Source organism: Coffea eugenioides, chromosome 10 (genome assembly GCF_003713205.1).
Source record: "Coffea eugenioides isolate CCC68of chromosome 10, Ceug_1.0, whole genome shotgun sequence".
Taxonomy (NCBI): domain Eukaryota; kingdom Viridiplantae; phylum Streptophyta; class Magnoliopsida; order Gentianales; family Rubiaceae; genus Coffea; species Coffea eugenioides.
In genome coordinates this window covers 31501559-31529208 of record NC_040044.1, presented here as the reverse complement: position 1 = coordinate 31529208, position 27650 = coordinate 31501559, and the positions used below count along the sequence as shown (strand labels likewise).

Genomic DNA, 27650 nt, shown 5'->3' with positions numbered 1-27650 from the left:
AATTTAAGAAGATTTCAAATCTTTTGTCAAATCCCTCTATTCAAATGCAATCATATATGAATTTCAAATCCTTCTTATACACATGTAGTATTCATCCAAACCCGCCCCTATAAACAAATTCTTACACTAACACGGTGTGAGAATGATTAATCGCAAGATTAAACGTTTGTGCTTTTGCTTGGGTTTAATGGAAATGTTTTCTTCAAATATGCAACATTATCTCATGTACACACCTACTTATCTAAGTACGCCCAAAAAACAACCATGCAATCACTCATGCCGGTTACTCTTCTTGCATTTCGCACGCTATCCAGACACCCTTCATCCCCATCAACGGCCCGGTAAACAAACAGTCCACAACTCCCCATCTCCGCCAATTCTGGCCTGCAAGGTAATCTTTTCATTCCAAAATCTGTCTTTTTATTGCTAATTTGATTTGACTTGCTATGATTCTTGATGATACAGACGACATTTCTAATTATTTTTTCTGGGTTCTGTTTATATTAGCCATTTGAGTTTTATACTTTAACATGGTGGATAGAATTCTTGTTTTCTTCCTTTAACTGATTTTAGGCCTGGTTAATCTGTAACAGTTTGCTGCTTAATCTGCTCAATGGTAATAGTTTTGTCAATACTGAAGAACAATTATCAGTAATGGATTTAATGATTGTTTTAGAAGGAAAGGGACTGTGAGAATCAAACGCTCATTCTAATTCGAGGATTGTGATTAAGGTTCTGTTTGATAATGCAATTCAGTACTTAAACTGTTAACATATTCAAACATATTTGATAATAAAAAATTGAACAATCGAATTAATTAAGCGTCATTGAATTTTCTAAACAAAACTTGTTTCAAAAAATGAGTGATAAGCTATTTATTTATCACTGAATGCGATACATACTCAAATATATTTGATTTAATACTTAATAATTCAATGACTTAATGAATTCATATTTCAGTTTTACGCATCCCAAGTTTCATTGGAATTCAGCATTCGTAATCCCCTCTCACAAGAAGTACACCACTATACAATACATTTAACTTCCAGTGAAATTAAGTTTTCTGTTAAAATCTTTCTTTCGGATGATAACTCAATATGCTTTTTGTGGGAAATGGTTTAGCACCGTGCTTTTGTTGTAAAATTAATTGATTTGGTTAACTTTTGCTGTCTTTGGAGTAGATACCAGTGGCTGATGATTGAGTTTTGGATAGAACGTCTGGAGTTAGTGGCAAGCAGCCAAGCCTTGCTGAGGATGTTATTGGTGTAAACTTTGAAATGCTTCACTGCCTTGCTGTTCTGTCTTCTCCCAACACACTCTCCTGCCCTAAACTGCATGAAACCAGCAATGGAACCACAGTATGGACGTCCTATGACAAAAGCAGTCCTCTTTACAACTTCAACTCTCAATCTGAGTTAAAACAAGTCCAAGCCCTTCTCATCAAGACTGGTACTCCTCTTTCAGTTCTTCCACTTTCCCGAGTTGCTTCAGTGTGTGCTTTCAGCTCTAGCTTTCCTCATGCTCAAAAAATTTTCCACTGTGTTAATAAACCTGAAGTTACCGTATGGAATGGCTGCTTAAGGAGTTTCGCTGAGAGTAGCTCTCCATTTGATGCAATTTTGTTGTTTTGTCAACTTCGGAAGTATGATGTGCTTCCAGATAGTTTTACTTGTTCTTATGTTCTCAAGGCCTGTGTCCAATTGTTGGATCTTTTACACGGGAGAAATGTTCATGCCTACATGGAGAAACTTGGATTTCAATCAAATTTGTTTTTGCAAAATATGATTGTTCACCTATATGCATCTTGTGGGAAAAGAGGTGATGCTAAGTTGTTGTTCGATAAAATGCATCAGCGAGATGTCGTGACTTGGAATATAATGATCACACAATTTGCAAAGAGGGGTGATATTAATGCAGCATCTCAGTTGTTCAAGCAAATGCCTGAGAGGAGTGTTAGGTCATGGACTGCTATGGTTGCAGGATTTGTTCAGTGTGGGAAGCCCAAAGAGGCTATTGAACTTTTCATGGAGATGGAAGGGGCAGGATTGCGAGCTAATCAGGTAACTGTGGTGGCTGTTCTTGCAGCTTGTGCTGATATAGGTGCACTTGATCTTGGGAGGAGGATCCATGAGTACTCTAATAGAAGTGGTTACCAAAGAAATGTTCGTATTTGTAATACCCTGATTGATATGTATATCAAGTGCGGTTGTCTAGAGGCTGCTCGAGTTGTTTTTGAGAATATGGATGAACGAACTATTGTTTCATGGTCTGCCATGATTCAAGGGCTAGCAATGCATGGGCAGGCTATGGAAGCTTTGGAACTATTCTCCAAGATGGTTCAGACAGGAACAAAGCCCAATGGGGTCACTTTTATTGGGCTCCTGCATGCGTGTAGTCATATGGGGTTAGTAGAGAAGGGGAGGGAATTTTTTATGAGCATGAGCAGGGATTATGGCATTGCTCCGCGCATTGAACATTATGGTTGTATGATTGATCTATTAAGCCGTGCCGGTCTTCTTGAAGAGGCACGTCAGTTCATCAAGAACATGCCTCTCAGGCCAAATGCGGTTGTTTGGGGTGCTCTTCTCGGTGGATGTAGGGTCCACAATAACATTGAACTGGCTGAAGAAGCTATAGTTCACCTCAATGAGTTAGACCCACATAATGATGGCTATTATGTGGTTTTGTCAAACATTTATGCAAATGCAAAGAAATGGGAGAATGCTGCAAAAGTTAGAAAGTTGATGAGAGATCAAGGGGTGAAGAAGACACCTGGTCAGAGTTCAATCACTGTGGCAGGATTGGTCCATGAGTTTGTGGCTTGTGATGAAAGTCATCCTCAAGTGAAGGAAATATATGCAAGTTGGGAAAATTTGCTTCAGCAACTAAGGCTGAAAGGTTATGTACCAAACACTTCGGTAGTTCTATTGGATATAGAAGAGGCAGAAAAAGAGAAGATTCTGTACCACCACAGTGAAAAGTTAGCATTAGTTTTTGGAATAATAAACACACCACCTGGAGAAACTATTAGGATAATGAAGAATCTTCGTGTATGTGAAGACTGTCATGCTGCTTTTAAACTGATATCTGATGTTGTTAACCGAGAGATTGTTGTGCGTGACAGGAACAGGTTCCATTGTTTTAAGAATGGTACTTGTTCATGCAAAGACTATTGGTAGATGATTTGAGTACTTGAGATGAAGACGCAAAGTATGCAAACAGTAGAAATCTAATTTCTCTGGGGCCATACCCATTTTGCTTGTTCTAAAGCTTGAACATGAAGTTGCTTCTTTATGGTGTTTTCACTGCTTTGAATGGATATGGCTGCCAAAGGTTATACCTACTGTAGGCTTTTTGCAAGTTTGTTAACTCATCACATGTTTAATAGTTAGCCAAAAGTTGACAGGAGAGTTCTGATCACTTGAGTGTCTTTAGCATTAGGGAGTTTATGATGACTTAGGGTACTCTATATTTCATTAATGTTAAATAGCTCTCTACCTGAATTTTAGGTATTTGTTGATTTTTCGGTCATGTATAAATGCTTAATTTACTAAAATTTCATATCAGGCAAATATACTGAATGATGTAGTAGTGAGACAATGAGTAGATATCTGTAAATGCAATGGAGTGATAAATTTGGCACTATTTAAACTTTTGTGTGTAACAAATCTTGATAGCTCCATGGTATTTGTATGTCTTGGTTTGCTCTTGACTTCGCATTCGTGTCCAGACAACTTGTTTTAGACATAATTTGTATTTACTTTTAATATCGCCGATTGTAATTGTGTGTTTAATGTATTTGATGAAGCACCTGCTTATATGTGAACTTGGAGACACTCTTAGTCATTGCAAAGAAACAGCAACACCTCCAAGAATCTGCTGTAAGGAACCAACCACTCAGCTCTCCGGATTTTTTCTAGTTCAAGAAGATCTCTCCAACTTCTAAGACTGCAAGAAATTGACTAGACCGCGACAAAAAATTTTCAGATGTAAGTCTTATATACATTTCCACATAAACACCCACACATATTGACATTGACATCTGAGTAATCCTTGTATGTGCATTATAGCTGAGAAGCTGTAGATTAAATACATTTAAGACCCCAACTCATCCTTTCTTTCCCATTTTGCCACAGCCCTTAATTATTATTATTATTTTTTTTTGCTTTTGGTTTCTTTTTGCCTTTAATGATTACAGAAAATTCAACATCAGATGAAATGGTAGGAATCTCATTATGGGAGAGGAAAATCAAATCCATTAGGGAAAATTGGAGAGAGCAAAGGATCATTTTTCCTCTTCTTATTTAGCCTTTTTATTCACTTTTTAGACGTTTTTATCACTAAAGGTGGAAAGATAATTCCTTTGTGACATTAAATGAACACAAGATAATTCATATTCATAAGGGACCCATCATTGAAAGGTGGGGGTTGCTGGGGACTTGAACAGGGTAGGGTTGGGGGAGATGAAACTCACCCCCTTATACATGATTTAGACCCTTTAAATTGTAAGCATACACTTAGAAAACATTTCATTCCTGGATGTTTTTTTAATGTCCTATATTGTCCAAGACAGAGAAATGGAGACTTGATGAATAAATGTCCCAATACAGGCCAACCAACATGCCCTTCTTTAGATTCCGTCGTTCCACGAATTCCTTGTTCCAGTTTCCTTGGATAGTGAATCTCCCAGATTCTTCACATGTCAAACTAAGGCGGTGTTCGGTGTTTGTGTCCATATCACGTATTAAGAGTCGCTTTTCCTCTCTATCATTCACCAACCTTGATATATCAGATTCGGCCCAGTATTTGAGGATGTGCTGCTGAACGTGCATCGGACTCAATTCAAAAGAAAACCCCAGGTCTTTCGTTGTGATGACGTACTTCATCTCCCACGGGAATAGGAAATTTTCTATGGTGTTAGGAGTGCCAGCTCTTTTCTCCACCATTTGCCATTCAGGGACATGAGGGTTCTGACCCTTTCTGATGCATTCTTCCTCTTTTGCCTTTGTTTTGAGAAAATGGTAAAACACAACTCTTTTCATGTTAGAGAAGATAAGTGAAAATATGCAGGAAGCTATATGTGTGTGTATAGCAAATGTACTTTGGGATTAATTTTCTTGTACCAAGGAAGAAGCATAGCCTTCTCTTTTTATACTACACCGGATCTAAAGAGTGTAAAAATTTGAGAGGAGGAAAACTTTTGAAATCCGAGAAACGGTTATACATTTAATAGTCTATAAATGTACTTCCTTTTCTGTATTTCAATAATTGAATGTTTTTGACAACTAATTAAGGGGTGGAGGATTTGGAGTGGGGGTGGGATTCTTTGTGCAATCTTTATTTCATCAGACCTCACATACCAAAAAGGAGATAGATGTCCTTAACACTTGTAAACTAAACTTCTGTGCTAACAGTGTGATAAAAGCAAGCAAGATTTTGAACAGCATGATATTGACTGCTTCATGCAATGTTTTTAATCTCCATTCTTTCCCATATAACATGTATTTAATGCGTTAGGGTCTCAGTAAATTGATCGAGGTGATATGGAGAATAGAAAGTAACACTAGTGCCTAATTTTTTTGGATAAACATGAGTACCTTCTTATTTCTTCAATTTTTCACTGTTGTAATTTTTTTGTCTTTCTTATCTGAAGACCAGATATAGTAAGTCCAGTATTTGGTTGATATTGTTTTCAGTGTCATGACATGTGAGTGTGAAATCTATAAGTTGATCAATATACAAAAGAATATGTAAGTACACCTTGGTATGTGGTTGTACAAATTGCAAATAACTATTTCGAAGCGATGGCATTGAAGCATTAATAAGTTTTTCCATACATTTTTGTGGTCAAAGTCTTACAAATATTGATATTTGTCCCAAGGTGAAAAAAGTTGTGGTCAAAATGATCTTTATTCTGAATATATACATATACATATACATATATATATTGTTTTTTCTTTTTAGTGAGAAGAAATGAACCATGGTAGAAAATTGTTTTATGGCCCTCTTTGGTGATTGCTATTACTGTCCCTATGTAAGCTATTTACATTTACAAATCCACTTCTGTGTCCCCTAATGCTTAAACAGTTAAGATTTCAAGAGGCAAAGCATGGCATGGAAAAGTATTAAAGAATAAGAACTACGTACATAATCACATCACTTTTAATTGGTCAGAAAACGTATATTAAATACTTAAACTATGGTTTCTTCTCTGGGTATAGAAATACAACTTGAACTGTTAATTGTATGAATCAGAATTAATTTTCCCTTTCATCAAATGTTGCTAAATTGAAATCAATACATGGTAGCTTCTAAAGGCAAACAAAGATGAATACAACGTGGTAAAGTCCTTGGTGGTTTTTCAAGTAAACTTCATTTTTTTTAGAAGTTGGAGCAATTAATCTAAAGCTGATGTTTGAGAAGAATGTGAAAAAAATGAGAATATCCTAAGTGCCTACGATTTTGGGTGATGGTAAGCTGTGGAAAGCTAAATGTGCACAATCAATGTATAGCTTTGAGATTTTGATGCTAACAGACTCAATTATCTTCTGCTAAAAGGAATTAAACAAGTAACCATAGAAAAAGAAGACATACACATCAGTCAATAACCATTGTGAAATTACTGGATGCGTTAGATATTTTTTCACTTGAATTTCGCATGTGCAGTAAAAGAAGAAAAAGTAGGAAAATATGAAATTAACTGCCCTTATGTCTTTTACCCACAACGAATTTTTTGTTGTTTTTGCACCAAGGTTTTTCTTCTTCTTCTTCTTCTTCTTCTTTGTTGGAAAAAATATCTGGAGTTTGAAAATTGTTGATTTCGATTTTGTAATATAAAGTTATATTGTTGTGCAATAGTCTAAAAGTCGGGGCTGGCTGTGTACAAATTTAAAATAAGATGACCAACAATGATATCCTTAAATTATGTCAATTAAAGTTGAGCATTAGAATATGTATCATATTTTTGAACTTCAATTTTCTTTAATCTAATATAGAAAATCATGCACTCTAAACTGTACAGATGAGGTTGCATGATTGAGTTGCCTATATCGTTGTGCCTTTATGAACGTTTGCACCTATGCATATCAATTTGAGTGGAGATCATGCTAGTATAGCTATCTCTAGGAAAACCTCAGTTGTAGTTTCTCCAAGCATTTTGATATACCACATAGGAGGACATTTATTCTTAGAACTTCTTCTGATTTTTTTTTTCCCCTGGTGTGGGTAACTTAATTTGAAAAACCTGTAAGAACATGGTTCTGCCAAAGTTAAGAGATTTGTGATTGTTAGCTATAAAATACTAAATGTGCCCATCAACACATCAGCTTTGAATTCTTAAATTGATGCTGCACTCTGATTATCTTCTACTGAAAAAAGGAATAACCATATAGCATTTGGCAAAGAAAGATACATTTTTGTACTATTAGTTGGAGGTCATGGATCCAACTGTTTGTCAATTAAATGTATACTTGTAAATTTACAGAATGCATTTGGATTTTCACAAAGAAATTTGGTACTTTTCAAAGAGAAGAAAAAATTGGAAGATTCTTGTTTCTTGTCTTTATTACAAGCTCTTTGTTTCTGACTTTGTCATATTGCAGCATTAACAAATTTAGTTAAAATCCAAGTTTTATAACCTTGTGGGATTGTCTTGGAGTTAAAAGTTGTTGATTTCCAATTTGTCATATGGACATTAAGGTAATTTGCTGTATTCCACAACTAAAGGTGGTAGTTGGCAGATCTAGAACAGGACAATTACTAGTCATGTCTTAAATTCTTGCTGAATTGTTGGCATTATGATATGTAATGTACATCCAAAATGCTCAGGCAAATAGAGAAAATTATGCATTCTGACTGATAAAATTGCTTCGCTTTGTCTACAGAAATTTGCATCCTTTTGTTGCATATAGTGTGCTGTCTTAAAGGACTTTTCCTTCATGACTTAATATGTTTTCATTTGGTGCTTGAACAGCCATCTCTAGGAGCACTGCAGTTGCTGGTGTCTTTTTAAGCTTTTGTGAGATATAGTGTGCCGGATTTGTGCATCCTTAAGCTATAGCAGAACATGCTGGCTTGTCTGAGTTTGCTTGTAATCTAGTCACAGTTATCTCAGCTTCTTACTATCTTAAACGGTGTTAATGCAAGAGAGAGCAACGTGAATTCTACTTTACTTAGCCTCCTCTTCACTGATAAGTACAGTGGATACATAATCGGAATAGTAATACTCGTCATTTGGTTGTCATTGTGCTTTTATGAGCTTCTTTTAGCCCAAAGTGGCAAACCATTACTAATTAGGAAATGATTAACTTACTAGAATTTGCATGCTAAAATCGTCAACTGATGTGGTAGGAAATGAATATTCAGTTCTGTTTTGCAGAAATCTTGGTAGCTAAATGTTTGCTCACTTGTCTAGTATTGGTTAGTCTCTTTAATCATACGTGTGTGCTTAGATTGGTTCAGCATAACTTTGTAGTTCTAATGCTATTGTCTTCTGCGAATGACTATTTCCGATCTGTACGTGTACATGATCGGGCACCTGCTCAAATGTGAAGCGTAGGCTTTCTTCTATTATCTATGCAAAAGGATTCAATATTCTCCAAGCTGCTGAAAGGACCTAAAGACCTGGTCTCTGGACAAGTATTGTCCAGTCCATGCATATGCTTCTTACGTTAAGGGCTGCAACATTATTGATTCAAGCTGCTAAAATACATTTTCTCCATGTAGTTTATGTTCATGCCTGTATACTTTTGATGTTACTTAAAACTAAAAGCATCTAAAAAGTTGATATGCGAATGCAGATTAAGCGCGCTTGGCACCTCAATTTTCCGTCTGCACTCTTCCCCCACCTTAGCTGCTTTACAAATTTTCTGCGGCGCCTTTAGTGTTTTATGTCCTCGTTCAAGTTCTCATCTGAAATGAATGATATATGATGCCAAACTGGAATCACGTGTCATGCTTATAAAACTCAAAAAACAATTTTTGTAGAATATAAAACTAGTAAGAAAAGTGCGGGATGAATAGAGGGCAGAGGTGTTTGCACCCCGGTTGTACGTGAACACCAAAATTTGGTTTGTCCTGGTTCTTACAGGTTTAAATGTGTTAATGGTATTAAGAAGCACCTCTTGTGCCATATGCAATCTTACAGGCTTCTATGGTCCTTAGCCCCCATCAAGGGTATATTTCCAGTCAAGGGGACAAGACGATGGCATTCAAATGAGAATTCTGCTGATGCTGATGCTGAGCTGAACCACATCTGCCGAGTCTTTCAAGCAGCAACCAAGCATCAGATGCAGGGCAACCTTGATTCATCTCAGTCGCGACAGGAATAGAGGATGTTGCAGTGATCTCTACAAGCATCGTTCCCTGGAAATTGCAGAGCAAGCATTAACAAGTACCTTCCAAAAGAATTACAGGATAAACTTTGACATGGAAAATTCATGACATAGTGAATTATCATGAGATAATTTGAGACACCCATTATATCCGTATGAAGCAGATAAGGTCAAAGATAAAAAGTTGAGCAATTTGAACAAGAACTGAAAATTTCGATACTCAGGTCTTTATCAAGAGCATATTTTGACCCACAGACAATATAGAAAATGCATAACTGTCACACACAAGTCCATGTGGCCGAAGAAATGACCAAGTACCCTTTGCAATGCACAAAGACAGATGATTACTAACAATCCATATCAAACTCTTACATACAGCTGACTTTTTATCTTCTTCTTGCTAGTAGTGCTTCTGAGTGTCTCTCTTCCTCCCTGTCCCCAGTCTCTCCTGCTATTGTTCTCTCACCATTTCTTCTTGGTAGGGCATCAGGGAGTAATTGAAGAGTGCACTTACATGCATTATGCATTTTGGGGATATATCAGAAGGTAACAGTGGAAAAATAAGCTTATCATAACATGCATTATAAACATGACTTTTTAGGTCTTGACGTCAATAGAAGTGAATGAATAAAATTTTAAAAGGGGGACATGGATCTTGGTACAGATATAATGCTGTACATTGATTTAGCATTTCAAAGCTCAAGTCTACAGGACTGCAGTATCTTCATAATCTGCAACACATTCGCATCTCAGAATTACACAGTACAGAGTCAGGTTAAAGTTCAGGGATCTATTTCTTGTAATTCAAGCATTAAGGACCCAGATGAAATTTTACCAGGCACTCCATTTGTTTTCAATAAGTGACAGGAGAATTGCATTTCCGCATTGTTTATCGCATCCAAAATTTTAGCAAAATTCAGAAAAACTTCTGAAATGTGGAATAGCATGAAAAGAAATGGAAAATCTTTAAAATTCCAAAAACAATGCCATCTAAACCCATGGAAACAGAAGCAAGGCATGACATTTACCAAAAACAACATTTTCAAGACTGGTGCCTGATTGTTAAAAGAAATTATTCCCCTAAATTTTCTTCCAAACAGAGCCTAAACTGAAGGGTCCATATAGTTACCAAGGCAAAAGGTCAAGTTGTTGAATCGAACATGGAAGGGGGTTTTGTTGTTCAGCCTTATGAAAACTGAAACTGATTAACTGATGATAACAAAGGAAGAGTAACATGTTACCTCAAAATTTACTAGGAAACTCTGAAACTGTTTTAATGTCTCCTTCATCTCACTGACTCGCCTAGCGTCTGAAGAAGCAAGAGCGGCACAAACCTCCTCTGGAGAATAGCCAATCCCTTTTTGAACGACCTGCAGCTTCAATCAATTCAAAACGCAACCCTCACAAACTCGGATAGCAAAGAGACTAAGTTACTCACATTATGATCAATAAGGATCTCCGAAATGAGGCTGCCGTCATCAATGTAGACTAGAAGCTCATATGTGGTCCTCCTTTTATATTGGAATCCCTTAACACCCGTAAGAAAGCACTACAAAGGTGCAATCACATAACAGCATTCATCACTTATGAGGAACTTACCTCGAAAATGAGAGAGATTGATGGAATTTGAAATAAAAGAGCAGGCATTTACAAATGAAGAAGGATCTATTTCTCTCAGAAACTTGACAAGCAAAACTTCCAAAATATCAGGAGAGGGAGGGAGGGAGGGAGGGAGGGAGGGAGAAAGAGAGAGTCAAAGTGCATTTGAAATAGAAAGAATGCATAAATGTATATTTTAAAACTCAGTTGATTGCAGAGAGCAGTAATTGGAAAGAAAAGGCAATTCCAAATTCTCGGCTAAATTTATATACCTATAAAATATAAACACAAGTAGTACAACTTCTAAAAACGTGTTCACAGTCAAATGCCAATTTAAGAAAGAAAACTGCGTTAAGGAAAATATGCAATTAATGTAATGACCTGGTGCAACAACATCAAAGTTAAGACAGAATACAGTTAACAAAGTACATGCATACCTTAATTTTCCCTTCAACTCTGGCAACATCACCTTGCTTTGCAGCCCACATAGCCAACAAACTTGCCAAGTATGTGAATGGGGATTCATTATCTCCTGTTAATAAAAAGGGGTGTTCCAACTCATCAAGCATATGAGCTTCTTGAACATCCGTGGTTGCACTAGAATATAAGTTAGGTCCAGCCTCTTCCCTAAAACTGGAAACAGCATTCTGTTCTCTATTTATCCTATCAACATCTTGTTCCGACTCAGTTGCCATATGAACTTCATTGGTTTCAGTAGCAGATGGTGAAATAGCTTGAGCATCGGTCCTATGGCGATCTTCAGTCCCATCACTAGCAGGAATACCAGATGCAATTCCTGTGGCAAGTAAAAAACCTTACTCTGAACTGCACTGGAAAATAAACCCAGTCTTATGATCTAGACTTTTGAATATCAGCTTTCACAGTGGAAAGGTTCCAGCTTACACATGATAACATGCTAGATATTTATGCAATACATGGTCAATCCAGCAAATGAGTTATGCAATTAAACAATATCATCCCATGCCTCTTATATTGGAAAAAGAAAGAAATATGAACAATGAAACAATAAGAGGATGCCGATGATAATAAGCTATCTTTGTCAAAATCCTTGCTATTGCTTTAACTATTTTAAAAGATAAATAAGCCCAGAAGTGCTTATGTTAATTTTCTTTTTGACCTTTATATCTTCGAACTAGGTGATGCATAACAGCATTTATTCAAGAGTATTAAGGAGCACAAAGGACACTTCAATGTCTTTCAACATTATTATCATTAAGTAATTTTCTAGGAGTCTGATGCATGGCAAGATACGTTCTGTTTAGCCTTAAAGAGATACCTCCCCATGAACCAAGCTTTTCCAATGGGGATATGCTTGCTCTGGCTCGTTTCATTTTCCAGGTTATGGATTTGAAATGGTTTGAGCCCAATGATCTGAGCTTCGTCTAATTAGAATACTACAGTCTATTGGTTGGAGATATATTAGAAGCAAAAAGATTAAGTTTTTGAGATAGCATATTAACCTAAGAGATCAGTTGTCGAGAGCATATCCCAGTCTCACTATTCAAATTTTCATTACATACTCTCTGGTTGTGAATAATTTGATTTGTTCTCACACCTTTTCTTCCACATTTTAGGCTAGTTAATTATAAATATATACCATTCAAAAGGAGGTAAACCATGAAAGTGTTCTTTCAGTTCACAGACTCCAGGATGCTCATTCAAATTAGTAGACACCGTGAATTGCTTATGATGCTTAGACATGGACACAGTTGACCAATTTGGCCATCTATGTTTTCTAAGAGCTCGTGAATCTCGAGATTTTTATAGGTTACCTGACTGTGAAGAGATCCGGAGGGAAGTAATTACCTGGCTCCTCAACCTGAAGAGGCATAGTCGTTCTGGAGTTGTAAATGTGCTCTTGTACATTGACAGTTTCTGCAGGCCATGCAGCACGAGTAGCTCTTGTAGCTAATGGAGGAACTACCCCTGTCCTGGTTCTGATATTCGGTTAAGAAGGTCAATGGTTGAAAATTGAAACAACACTTCCAAAATGTTTTAAAGGCGTCCAACTAAACTAATGACATTTGAAAAACCACATCATAAGAGGATCACAGGTTCAGAAGCAGCAAGAGCAAAAAAGAATTTCCAAAGTAGAATTTCCATCAACCAACAAACCATCCAGCCAGTCAATTTTCCTGGTTTGAGCTGATTACCATCACCTTACAGTATCCTGATCCATGCAAGTTAGTCTTTTTACATAGAAAATTTCAATCATAACATGAAGGTAATGGAAGAAAGCAACACCCAGTCTGCATTATGAGATACAGGAAAACGAGTACTAACACAATGAAAATGATTCACAAACGATCAATAAAAAGCTCCAAAGTGATGGCAAATGCATTATGAGAATCAAAATTCAAAATTGCAACAGACGCATACACACACACACATGCATATGTGTATCTGATGACTCTTTTTAGTACCTTTTTCCCCTTGGTGGTTTATTTACTTCCTGTACAAGTCTCTGTCGAGCTGCATCTAACTCCTCAACTTTGCCACCTAAAACTTCAATAACTTCAGGGACCAACATCAATATGCCACGTCTCACATTGACATTGCAAATAGCAACCTGCAACAGTGATCTATATCATGATTTAAATTGGGTAAACACAACCCAAAACAGCATACAGTAAAAAAAATATCAAACAAAATGAAGACCACAATTTTTAGTGCATTGTAACAAGCAGCAAATAGAATAGGATTCAATTATCATAGCCAACAGAAAGGTGTATCCATTATATTTTATTATGATCTCAAGCTTGTTATCCAGAACCTATTCGAGGCATTTTTCCACGTATATACATGTAACTTTTTCCTGTTCAATGAGACCACATTATTACTGCATTGAGAAGCACACCTCCAAATTGAACAACAGTACTTTCCTACTGTATCCAAGTTGTTAATTAGCCCTTTCCTACAGATTGAACACCATACTTCTCAATTTCTTTTCGTCGACATGGAAGTAGGAACGCCACTACAAATAATTTCATAAGTGCATGAATTTCAAACAAACCTTCATTCCTGCAGGGGAAAGAACTTCAAGAGCTTTAATAGGCCTGTATTCCATGCCAGAAATGCGCTGAACACCATCCGTCATTGATAACTTGAGGCATCTCTTTACTCCTGCAGCCATCTCCTGGTACCTATCCTTAAGCGGACAGCTGATATTCACTATCTCATCTACCTACACAAACATATTAAACAACAAATGTCACATCAATCAAAACTCGTCCCGTCCACTCTTTCCCTACAAACTCATGCATGACTTTATGCCCCTATTCAAAAAAGAAAAAGATCCCATTTTTACAAGATATGGGGTCAAATCTTTAAATAGTTCAATAAAGCTGAAACCAAATGACAGTCGACAATATGCAGATTCAATCTTTGAGTTTAAACAAAACACTCTTCTTCGACACCCCAAGGACTTAATATCTATGATTGTGCTCTGCATTTAGCTCTAATACTATAAATTCACCATCTTTATCTTTTTTTTTTTTTGGGAGGGTTCAATATTGTTACCTGTAAGCAAAAATGGTCTTTTCCTTTAAGATCACCCAAAGGCAAGCTATAGACAATCCTAGGAAAGAATTCTATCAACCAAGTGATGCCCTATTCTACAATTGTTTGCAGCATTTAGCTCTAATGCTATAAATTCAAAAACATTTTCCTTTTTTGGATATGATTCAAAATTTCACCTGTAAGACAAAGGGTCCTTTAAGATCAACCAAATGCAAGCTAGCCACATTGCTCGGAAGCACGCCGGCCCCACAAAAATTCATATCCACATTCAAGAACTGCTGAAAACAAATCTTCGCCTTCACCAAATCATCGGAGTTACCCGAAAACCCAGGAACCTCCCTTTCTAGGGCTCCAATACACCCATCAAACCATTCCCTCTTTAAATTTAGCCCCTTTCTTCGCAAAATCCCGTCAATTCCGTCGCAATTAGGATTACTACTCACAAAATTAGTATTCCCGATTACAGTGCTAGGGTTAATAGAGTCAGGATCAGGAACATCGTTCATGATGGCGTCGTCCACGTCGTCATCGGAAATGTGGAAAGGGATGGGTTCGGTGATGCGGGTCGGGTTGTGGGAGTTTGAATTTGTGTTTGAAGTGGAATTGGAGGAGCTGAGGGTTACGGTTTGGAGCCGGGTTCCAACGTCGTCGTTTATGATTTGGTCTTCTTCTTCTGACGCTTCTTCGGGTAGAATGTGGGGGATTTGGTGGGAGGGTGGTGGTGGTGGAGGTTGGATAGAAACGACGTCGTCGTCTTCGTCGGAGGAAGAAGAGGAGACTACCCGGAGGCGTCTTCGCGGCATTTTTTTTTTCCGGATTTGTTTTGAGCATTTTTTCCCTCCCTTGAGAGTTTGAACGGTAGAGAATGAAACGACGCCGTTTAGACTGAAGTGCTCGTATTGCCTATTGGGCCAGGTTTGGGGCTTCTTTTGTTTCCCCAAATTTGGGCTTTAGTAAATGTTCTAGATGTAACAGAATTCCAGATTGGTCCATTGGTTTTGTGTTGGAACTTTTTTTTTTTTTTGTGGTCTTTATCCCTCATAATCTCCTTTACTAATTGATCTTTCCTCTCAACTTCAGGTGGTGCAAAAGGCATAAATAAGTTTTTGACCCAAAAAATAACACATAATTTAGTTATCAAAAAAATGCTCAGGTAGAGATAAATTAATAGCTCTCTGTAAATCATGTTAGTCGTCATGGTTAGGCATGTCAATGGGTAGGGTTTGGGTTGGATCCCTTTAATTCAGATCCAGACCCATTTAATTTAATTAGACTCAGACCCAGATCTAGACCCTTTTGGGTCTGAAAAAGTAAGTCCATATCCAAACCCTTATAGATCTGGATATTCAATGGGCATCCATAGGTATTTTCTGAAAATACTAAAGTAAAAATGTATTAAAAATATATAGAATCCATAAATAATAGAAATACCATCCAATTTTTGTTTTCAAATAATAAAATTAACATTCAACAAATTGAATGCAATATTTTGAACTCAAAGAAAGAATTATTATTGACTACTTCTATATTATTTTAAAGATTCAACTGCATCCACATCAATATTTTCATTTGGTTGCCTTTACCTTTTCTCATTTTCTTGAAAAAGTTTGTACCAATTACAATGACAATTAGGATTAGTTTTTAAAAAAGAAAACAACCATAACATATATAAATATTTAGTCTTAATAAAAAAAGTAATTTTGTACCTCTTTTTCTTATTTAAACCTCAATGTTGGCAAATGTCTCACAATCCAGCACTAAAATAGTGAATGAGATAAAAATCATTTGATTAAAGACCGATGGCAAATAAATAATAGAATAAGAAGATTTATAAATACTTACTCATTTTTTCTTTGATTCAATCCAATCATCAGTAGTCACTACTGTTTCAACCACATCTAAAAGCAATTCTCATCAATCACCCAGCCATCAACACTAAATGCAGATTCTGATGCCATAAAATCTTACTGTATTTGATCCAATAGCCATAAAATATTATAGTATTTTATAAATTTTCTAATATATATATTATTTAATTAAATATATATGAGTTTGGGTAAGGTCAGGTATGGGTCTGCATTTGGATATGGATTCTAGAAAACCAGACCTTACCCAAACCCACGACTCTCTTATAGGGTCTTGGTCTGGGTAGGGTCTGAATTTCAGAAATTAAATCCAAATCTTATCCAAATATATTGGATCTAGATTGGATTTGCGTAAGACCCGACTCATTGACATGTCTAGTCATGGTTAAGTTACATTACTCAACATAGCATTTTACTTTTTGTTAGGATAATATGGTTGGTCATGTAATTTAATCTTGACAATGAATATTTATAGGTAATAAAATAACGTAGGGTTTCCTATGGGCACCCGTTAATACCTCTAAATAATACCTGAAGTATTATATAATGCTCATATTAATAGTTATTATCTTTTTTTATATTTATATATTTTCTTTAATTAAATTTATTTTTCTAAAATTTAACACCTGAATTACATCTAACGCATGACTGAGTGCCCGACAGACCGAATAAAGTATTATGCTTCGTAAAAAAAGAAGACATACACGTCTAGAAACGCATGGTGCTTCATAAGTTCAAACATGAGATTGCTTTGTATTACACAAACATACTTTTCCTATAGAGGTCGGAATTCTTCAAGGGACAAAAAGGAGACCTAATTGAGTCTCTACATGTTGCACCAGTCTTGGTCAGGGAATAGAAACTGTTCGATTTCCCCAAAAAAATTATTGATGGTAAAATCCACAATTATTTTGGAGTATTAAGAACAGTGCCCAAATGATGTTTATCTTTGCTTCCAATATTGCGACATGACAGCCTCATATCAAGACCACTAGGCATACAGTGATTTGCCAAGTGCCTGCTCTTTAGTGCAGTTGCTGATGCTTAAAAAAATCAGCACAGAAATTCAGATGTTGAATAGGAAGAAATCGTGCCACTTCCTTTCTCTTCAACATGCTTTTCCTTGTCACCAGAAAACTGACATTTGTGTCTAGTAGAGCCTAGTGAGCATATATGATTATCCCTTTTGATATTTCACGTCTATGATTTCATCCCAATTCGAGAATGAAGACGTTGACAATCATTTGTATGGTTGCAATTAATATTTTAGATGAAGAAATATTTATAAGGCAGAAGTATTTATTAGCACAAAAAAACACGCACAGCGGAAATAAGTTTAGGATTAATCTTTCATACGCTCACACTGTATATACAATCACCATTAGATGCATGACAATTCATTTAAATTTAAATTTAAAATTTAAATTTTGCTCATGTATCTTACATTCAATTGTGATAGTGTATATATTGTCAGTGTATATAAGATTTATTCATAATTTTAATACGTATAAAAATATACGAAAAGATGCGTAAAATAAAAACACACAACAAATATTCAATAATTTTATTAACTCAAATCTCAATAATAATAAATATCAAGTTGTAGCCTTTCGCTTACGGCAACTCATAAATATGAACTCAAAAACTTTCTCTCAAACTCAGTTTTACGATTCAACTCAACTTCTCAAAACTATACTTTCTCAACTCTCTTTTCAAGTAAACAACAAAACACTAGAAGTATTTATAGATTGCTAAACTTCCTAAACAAACACAATTGTAAATTGCAACTTATTTGGAATAGATTTAAGATTTTCTAAACTAATATGGAAACTAAACAAACATGACACTAAAACAAGAAACTAAAAGAATTACGAAATTAAATACTAAGATAGTTTGGTTTAATTTCATTCAGTATTACTGAAGATTTAGGAAAGTAAACCAATTTAGAATAGGGGTCATATCTAGAGTCCCCACGTAGAAGTCACCATAATGCTTTGAAGGTCATCTCTAATGGATAATGCAGTTGTGGTGGGGATGCCGAATAGTAATGAACACTTCCGTCAAGTAACAATCGCACAAAATTTCAGCAGAAATATAGACACGTGCTTGATTTTAGAGAATGGTTATCGATCCAACTGGATAATAGTTCATCTAATATCGCATCTGTGATGCATTAATCTATTTGCCCCTTCGGTAATGAACATCATCATCATGACCCCCCGAATCTCAGTATGCCACCTTCTGGTTCAATCTTGCTTGGGGCATCGCTTTCATTTCATTCTCTCCTGTCTATATTTTCATTAGCAGTGGCATAATGATTCAAGTTACTGAAAATAGCCAAGTTGAAGAATGAGAAGCATTAAAAGCACGAGAATATTGTATTGTCTTATCGGATCAGAACTAGCAGCAGCACTGGTAGAGCGATCCATACACGCGTTACATTGCAAATCCTTTTTGGATAAATTGTGTAGGAAGTCATTCTGAAAACTTTCTTCTTCTGTTTATTCAGATAAAGCTGCAGACAGCTTAAGTAGGGAAGAAAACATGCAAAATATCTGTGTTTCTATGTGTTTATTGACATAAGGGGAGAAAAGAGGAGGATTAGACCTTGCTGCTTTAGCAAACCAGAGAAAATATATATTCAAGTTTACCTAATAATGTAGAAGAAAAATGTGCAAGAACCAGAGCTGCAATCTCTGACCTGCACTACTCGACATGTAGATATAACCATGTGGCAATTGCTGTCCTAATATCTGAAGCATGCTTTTCAATATCCAATCAATTCAAACAACTAAGCATTCTTGCGAAATGTGGAAAGAAATGTGCATATGGAGCACAAGTCTGGTAATGTAAATTCCTTCATCAGCCACTATGAGCTGATGTTCTCCCTTAGCTGCTTTTCCAGAACTTTTCTTGGACAAGCTGATTACTTCGGTAGATTATAAGGGGCATGTCATCATTGAGGAGAGAAAACTGGTAATCTTTGCCCTTTTGTTTGGATTCAGGACGAACATACAAAAGAAAAAAAAGACGAGTAAAAGACGAAAAGCAAGAACATGAATATCTAGACAATTTAGGATCACGTTTACCAAAAATACGGACGAAAGGGGATTGGATAGTTGTGGTTAACTTTGGTGTAACCAGTGCAGTTGTTGTATTTCTTTTTAAAATCCGGTTTACAATTATACATTCAAGTATACAAATACATTAAGTTGGTGTACTTATCTTTGTACCATGAAATTAGGTTAGACATAGAGAATACCAAATCGTGTAAGAAGTATAATAACCAGACAATCTCACGGAGATCTTAACCATACCTGCCCCAAGTCAAGCAAAAGACTTGGGAAAGTGCTTGCTGATTATCAATCTGAAATATATATTCTGCCAATAATACATTATAGTAATTAACTGTTCATTATTGTAATAAATTATGTGATCAATATTATAACTAAACAATGTATGAAGTCCAAGTCAAGAAAAAGAAGAAAAAGATGCGCTAACCTTTTAAAGTTAGTGTCAAATGCCTTTCACTTTCTAACTTGGATTGAAAGTTAAAACATAAAGCAAAATGAATGGCAACGTCCGAGGGATTATCCTTTTACTTTTTGTCCTGCTTTTTAGGGGCGGCAATAGAGTCGGGCAATGGTTTTTTTTCATTCTAATGCTATTAGACACTGTTTATTAAATGAGATGAAGATCTTCTCCATCATATGTCAGCTCACAATTGGCTACAATAATGATGCCTTGTCAGTTAATGGTTAAAGGGGTTATAGGGACAGATGACCAAATTCTCTAGGACTCTAGGATTAATTAGCGTCAACTAAAACACAATGATCTACAGTAATAAGAACTTTCATCTCATAGATATGATCTACAATAAAGGGCTCTTTTTAAAATATACTTGTAGGTCGTAGTTTTTTGGCGACATGGAATTAGGCTTGTCAATGTGAACTAGGATTTAACATGTTCGAACTCAACTCACATAAAATATCATTTTTTTTGAGCTCAAACTTAATTTAGTTAAGCTCATATTTTTGTTACATATGCTCAGCTTACACAAAAAGTCGGGTGTTTGGGCTAATTCGAGCAGGTTCAAACTCACCTCATGCATTTTTCACATTTACAAAATCTTGTTAAATCAAACAACAGCTAATCTATAGACATTCTATAATATCTAAAAAAAAGTTTGAATATTATGACAAAAATAATATAATTTACCATAATGTTCATAAACCTGTCAATTAGAGATCGAAAAAGAATAATTTATCATAAAATTACTCATCTAAATTTTAATTATATGATTGGATTTAGATAAACAAATCTTCTTAATTCTCACATATGAATCCTAGCATATATATATATTGTTCAAATCGAGAATTAAGTGAGCTGAGTTTAGTACAACTCAAGCTCAACTCATAATTGAATCGGACAAAATATTTTGATCCATATTCAACTCAACTCACATTGCATAAAACTCAATCCACTAAATTTAGGGTCAATCGAGCTGAGTTCGGGCTAACCGAACTCAATTGACAGGTCTACATGGAATGATGGAAATGGTGCAAGAAGTGGAAGATGGAAAAAAGTCATTTGATCCAACGATAAGGAAGAAGGAAATGGTAGACAAATTTTGGATGTATACCACGAAGTACTTGCAATATTAAGCATATTCACATAGCATCATCCTTTTATTTCTAATAACCAAAATGGAGATCTCAAAGTCTTTTGATGCAAGGTTGAGGAGTTTATACTTAACTTGTTTTGCAGTTTTCTTGGGGAAAATGAATATGATTTAACTCCCTGTGGTTGATTATTTTGAATTTTAGAAGTTTTTTTTTCTTTTTGGATTACAGTTAACCAATACTGATTATCCAAAGACAATCATTATACAAGCAATAAATGATTTTGTTACTGAGCATCCAACTTCTTTTCTTTTTTCCTTTTTGTGCCTCTGACTGTGGACTATACCAGGACCCTTGTGCCTAAGAACGCTATTGTACTGAGGTCGGCCAAGAACAAATTGGACCATATAAATGCTATTTTCTTTTGTCAGAACTATATAGATAACTATAAGAAACGAAAAAACTAAGTAGTCTGTAGTTTCCTCCACATCATTTTGACAGACAAATTTTCTGAATACGTTTGCATGATTTTTCGACATTTGACGATCTGATCGACGAAATCTTAATATCCTTGAAATAAGCTAGGAGAGTCAATTACTATTTCCAGTATGCTCAAGTAACTCAACTGGTCCGTTATCTAGACCTTACAAGTTTTTGTGGTCAAATCTTGGCCCTTAACAGCACAGCAGCGGTCTATCTGATGACCGCTCCTGCCCTCTTCCGTTCAACTCATAGTTGCTTACTCGAAATTGCTTGCTTACGCATTTTTTGTCTAACATGCACATATTAAGCTAATGGGACGCATGTCAGTACGTAGCAGGCCTACTCGAGTGCTCCACCAATTCTGTCAAAAGGGTTTTGCCAGAATATAACCTCCATTTGTAAAAGAATGTCCATACACATGTTTTTTAGCTTGCTTTTATATATATATATATATATATATATATATATATATTAATATTTGGCAATTGTTATTTTTTTTGTTTATCTTAGTTGTTATAGGTTTGTTTTCATTTTATCCATACATACATATATTTATATGTATACATGTATGCATGTATTACACTCAAAAGTGTTAAAAAACAATTACAGAGACAGAGCTGATCAGGCAAATAGTCATGGAATTTCAAATTTAGCTAAAAAATAGAGACAACAGCTGTTTGGGATTGTCAAACATTTTGTATTCCTGGAATGAGTATCTGTGAATAAGAAGGGCTTCGATCCATGGCCGAATGGCAGTTGAATTTAATAAATTTGGGGTGTTTGGTAAATAGCAGTAGAAATAGGTATCAAATTGAATGATTCCCATACTTATTCTTTACTAAATCACTATTTGAATTAATTAGTGGGAATGAAAGGGTTAGATCTTATTCATTATCATTCACCAATTAGAGGTTAGATTTCAAGTTGATTAGCTCTTTACTAGAGTAAAACCTATTCCATTTTCAAGCCAAACATGTAACGATGAATGACCTAAACCTATATATAGTAAGCCGATTTTAGTACCAACCATGGAGTACGAACCAAGCACCTCCTTAGGTTATAATGAACTTTTTGAGACTTGCCAATAAACCATCTTACAGAATACATCCTGGGCAAAAATTTTCTATTTCAGGTCTAATGTGAAACTAATAAAGCAAATAAAAGATACCCCACAATAACATGGTCAGATTTTAAGTCGATCTGTGGAGCATATGAATAGTTAATCCCACTAATAAGTGAGTTTTAATCCTAACAACATCGTATTTAGTGCACATCCCATCATGGTGAATATATCCCAAAGGTGCCTTCACTTCAACAAATTTAGCGGATTCATAACTTCATTTAGTCCTTAACTTGTCTAAAGTCTCATCAAATCCTTGAGCATTTTTAAGCAAGTAAATTCGGTATCTCAGCCTCATTACTCTTCTATATATCATATTTAATATGTTATTTTTAAAACAAAAAAAAATCTAAACAATAGATCAAGCATATATTTCAAGTTGAGATGATATCATTGGAATAGTACCCTGGTAAAAACTTCATGCAGGAAATCATCAAATTTGTAATAACGAACTGCTATTTAATTCATGCATCTTGTAGGTTTATCCTTTTAGGATTTTTATAATTGGAACCCAATAGGCACTGATTTATACACATAATCTACGGTCAGTTTATCATTTAACTGCACACACTCATATTAATTAGTCACTCTTGCATTCAGACATTTTCTAATTTAAATTTGTTTTTTCAAACTAACATTTAAGACCTCGTTGAACTAATTACCTATTAAGCATTCGAAACCTTTCTTAACTAGTGCCCATTGAGCACTTATTAGACAAATCCTTCATGCGTAATCGAAAAAATTTTCTTGAATAATTCTAAACAAAAATACCATGGATGTATAATATAGGCCAAGCATATATTTCACGTTCAGAAGCTGAAACCTTGGTTAAAAAAAAAAAAAAAAAAAATTGATACATGTAATAGTCATAAATTTGCAATAGATAGAGCCACTCTTCGTTTTTTCGTGTCTTGTAGATTGTTAGTCGTGTGATGTAGTATATCGCAGTTGTCCTTCATTCTTAACAAAGTTAAGGGAGAAATTTTGATATTTTCATGAAAGTAACAAGTCAAGTTATCCTATTTGCCAAAATAATAACTTAATTGTATGAGAGATGAATCTTAAAGGTAGGACCCAAAAAAAAAAAAAAACCCATGGGTATTGTTGAGGACAATGAAAGACATCACCACTATCCTTAAGCTAGTTGATTTAGGAATTGGGAAAATTAAGTAATATTCTATTTCTTGATATTTGAATACAAACTAAATGATGCTCAAAAAATATTATTAAATGCGTTAAATTAATACAAAAGGTTCTCCTTCAACTGTCCAAGAAAAAAAAAACACAAACAAAAGGTTGTCCTTCCAAAAAAAAAAGAGTTATTATTTATTAGCTTTCAACATGCAGTTTATTGCAATTAGACTTTTATTAATTAGCTTACGTGCAAGGTACGTGTAATTATCTAGTTTCAGAGAATGCTCACCATATATATACATACAAGTGGTTTGCTATTCATTGTTGTTATCATTTCACAGTGCTCACCATATATATACATACAAGTGGTTTGCTATTCATTGTTGTTATCATTTCAAAGTAACAGATCTTACATTACTTGTCTCCAATTTAATGCACACGGGTACATAAAACTGTGCTGTTGGAAGCATACTTGTTTCATTCATGCATTTGGTTGCTATAATTCCATGTTGATCTCTTTTCCGAATTACGTCATATTCTCTGTGCAGTCCCAAGTGTTCAACTTCTAACTTAATAATGTACCACTATCCTTGGTTATATATATATAGATGTCAGGTGCGCTATCAGATCAAATATAGACGAAAATGGAGAGTTCAATTGGTTGCTCAAAGGGTTTAGAGAAACAAAAACCATACTTTGTAATGTTCTTTGTACACATTGTCTATGCAGGCATGGCTTTGTTCTCCAAAGCAGCAATCTCAAAAGGGATGAATCCATATGTCTTTGTTGCCTACCGCCAAGGATTTGCGACAATTGCTTTGGCTCCATTTGCTATTCTACTTGATAGGTTACTACAAAAAATCCTTCTTAATTTCTCCATCTGTTTCACATTCTAGAGAGCAAACTTGGTTATATATGCTCATTTTCACTCTAACTTGCTTTGGAAAACAAGGAGCTGATTCCCATTCTAATACTTCTTCTTGTTCTTATCCAGAAACAAGCCTGCCTTCTTGTCATATGTCACGGTGTGCAAAATCTTCTTCATTTCTTTATTCGGGTACGTATATGTTTCCTCCTCTTTTTTTTTTTTTTTCCCTTTTTCTAAAACAAAGATTGTCACTTCTAAGATTCTCAACGGCTAGATACCTTCCAAGTACAACTTTATGGCCAAATTTCATATTTTTTATATGGCTTTTAACTAGACCAAAGTTTTGTCCGGAATTTTCAGGATTACATTGAGTTTAAATCTCTATGCCTATGCAATGAATTATACCTCAGCAACATTTGCTGCTGCAGCTACAAATACAATTCCTGCCACAACATTTGTTATGGCAATTCTATTAAGGTAACAAGTCAAATAACTTTTTGGCCAATTTCATGATGTACTTCTCCCTTCTTTTAGTGATCGGTTCATTTTCTTTTTTCCTGACTGAAATTTAGAATGGAGAGTTTGTCTATAAAGAAGAGGCATGGAATGGCAAAGGTTTTGGGTTCTCTAATTGGTCTTTCTGGAGCTATGGTTTTTGCCTTTGTTAAAGGGCCTCAGTTGCATTTCATGGACTGGTCAAACTCCCATCATCAGGACACCCCAAGCTCCAATATCAAGACTACTTCCCAAGGGCAGTTTGTAAAGGGTTCTCTAATCATGCTGTTGGCCAACACTGCATGGTCTGCCTGGCTCATTATACTGGTTTAATTCTCTCTCTGATTTAATTTTCTAAGCGACAATACCAAGTTTAATTTTGTTTCCGTTAATTCTCTTGTCATATCTCAGTTAATTCAGTGCAATGAATAAAACCACTAATTAAGGTGCTCAAGAAGTGCTTTTGTTTCTGCGTAGGGACTTATTGTGAAAGAATATCCAGCAAAAATGCGTCTTACAGCTCTTCAGTGCTTATTTAGCTGCTTACAATCATCAGTTTTCGCCCTTGCAATGGAAAGGGATATATCATCATGGAAGCTTGGCTGGGATATCAATCTCTTTTCCGTGGCATATTGTGTATGCTTCCCTTTTCTATTTTGTTTCTCCTATTGTATGATAAATTAATCCTAAATAACTCAGTTTTGCAATTTTAAATTGCAACCAGAACAAACAAAAAAACAAACAAAAAAGAAGAAGAAGAAGAAGAAGAAGAAGAAAAAACTGCTGACAAGAGTTTGTTGGCCTGCCTCAGTGCCTCATGAGTCATGATCCAAACCATTTAACGTGGTGACCCCCAAGTATCATTTGACACCAAGATTAATATCATAACCTAGGAACTGACTTGCACGACTGAATACATGCTCCACATTTTAATGGCTTTCCAAATTTTTCACAAATCTCATTTTTTTTTCTTTTTTTTTACACTAAGTTTCTTGCTCATAAATTTGGATTCACTCGTCTAATTAACCAGGGTGTGATTGTGACTGGAATCACTTATTGGATGCAACTTTGGGCTGTAGACAAGAAGGGCCCCGTTTTCATTGCCATGTTCACCCCGTTAGGTCTGATTATTACGGCTATTGTCTCAGTACTTGCATGGAAGGAGATGCTTCATCTGGGAAGGTGCATTTTCTCATTTATATGTACTAGTTTGAGAGTTCGTGCGTGCATTGTTTGTTCGTTGCATATCTTGTTCATGGGAACTCATAATGGATATGTTTTTTCAAAAAAATATAGCTACATCTTTCTTATGTTTCTTAAAAATCAAATGTTATGCGTACGTTTTTTTTTTTTTTGGCTTTTAGGGCTTTCTTCTAATTCTTTCTTTTTTTGGTAATTCAATTTTTTTTTTATATTCGATTTAACTTGTTGAATCCATTGATCTTTGATCCCTAAATTCGACCAAGTCTCTTGCTAGTTTGAGTTTCAAAGCACTGCATCTAATTCTATTGCTTTTTAAAATATATAGACTGGTCTTATTTTAACAAAACTTGTACATGCCAATGTAGATGCAACTGATCTAATTTATCACATTATCGACCTTTTCTTATGTTAAGAGATTTGCAAGCATTATACATTAGCTACATTCATAATTCATTTTGCGCATATGATATACACCCAAACTCGTTAGTGTACATAAAGTTTTATAATGCCAACACAAAAAAAAAAAAAAAAAACCTGTCACGCAAAACAGGACTAATTAGTGAGCAAAAACAAGCATATGACATGAAAAGGAGGACTTTGCATTTGACCTAATTCTTATCCAATTTGGCAGTGTTTGTGGAGCCATATTGCTCGTGGGGGGCCTATATTCCGTCTTGTGGGGAAAGAACCAAGAAGCAAAATGTGAAGGGGCAGCTGCAAAAGACCAAATATCAGAACCAGAACAGGAAGAAACTGGAGTTGTTCAAGTAGTAGTCGTAAAATGCAATGTAAATAAGTGATGGATGTGACAATGCAATAATGTTGTAATTGTACCAGGTTTCCTTTGTTGCATGCTTGTCTTTACTGCCGTGTAAATGTGGGGATGTAGATAGCTTTCCAACTAGGAAACAACTTCTGTCACATAGACATATGCCAGAGATTAGGATGATGTTTAAGTCGAATATTATGTTGAAAATGATTTCTGAAACTGATAGTTTGATTCACGATAGTTTGTATTCAATGGTTTATGGTTTTCCATGGATGTACAAAATTACGAGATATGATCAAAAATAATTTATAGGGTCCTGTTCATTTTTTGTAGTACTAATATAAATTAAATCCAATAGAACTGCGGAGCTTATGGAGTTGTAGGAGAAACCAAAAAATTTCTTTTGATGGAGCAAACTTTAATTCAACTAAAATCTAATTATATAACCTCAAATATTTTTAATCTTTTGCGGGGGCAAAACGTTAAATTTATAAAGAAATTGTTTTAAAGGGCTTAACTGTCAGGAAGTTGGATATTAGTACAAAAATAAGAAGTCAAATACTAATTACATTTTTTGGGCGAAATGGTGCATTTAATTTGTCAAAAATATTTTAAGGGCT

At 35.3% G+C, this 27650-nt stretch overlaps 3 protein-coding genes across 3 annotated transcripts; 2 read left to right on the top strand and 1 right to left on the bottom strand.

Moving 5' to 3' along the window:
* The first annotated feature begins 258 nt into the window (after nt 1–258).
* Nucleotides 259–8242, top strand: LOC113749079 (pentatricopeptide repeat-containing protein At5g66520-like). Its single transcript, XM_027292730.1, has 3 exons — nt 259–391; nt 1182–3989; nt 7973–8242. Exon 2 carries the CDS (start codon nt 1278–1280, stop codon nt 3177–3179), a length of 1902 nt encoding a protein of 633 aa, XP_027148531.1. The 5' UTR covers nt 259–391; nt 1182–1277; the 3' UTR covers nt 3180–3989; nt 7973–8242.
* A 905-nt stretch (nt 8243–9147) lies between these two features.
* On the bottom strand, nt 9148–15274 carry LOC113749080 (recQ-mediated genome instability protein 1). The gene is made up of 8 exons (XM_027292731.1): nt 14648–15274; nt 13966–14136; nt 13376–13521; nt 12759–12889; nt 11369–11727; nt 10771–10881; nt 10574–10702; nt 9148–9363 (listed from the first exon to the last, which is right to left on the bottom strand). Exons 1-8 carry the CDS (start codon nt 15272–15274, stop codon nt 9187–9189), a joined length of 1851 nt encoding a protein of 616 aa, XP_027148532.1. The 3' UTR covers nt 9148–9186.
* A 9065-nt stretch (nt 15275–24339) lies between these two features.
* Nucleotides 24340–27335, top strand: LOC113750666 (WAT1-related protein At1g43650-like). The gene is made up of 8 exons (XM_027294618.1): nt 24340–24542; nt 24690–24752; nt 24924–25040; nt 25136–25385; nt 25536–25694; nt 26089–26240; nt 26893–27049; nt 27099–27335. Exons 1-8 carry the CDS (start codon nt 24340–24342, stop codon nt 27333–27335), a joined length of 1338 nt encoding a protein of 445 aa, XP_027150419.1.
* The last annotated feature ends 315 nt before the right edge of the window (nt 27336–27650 follow it).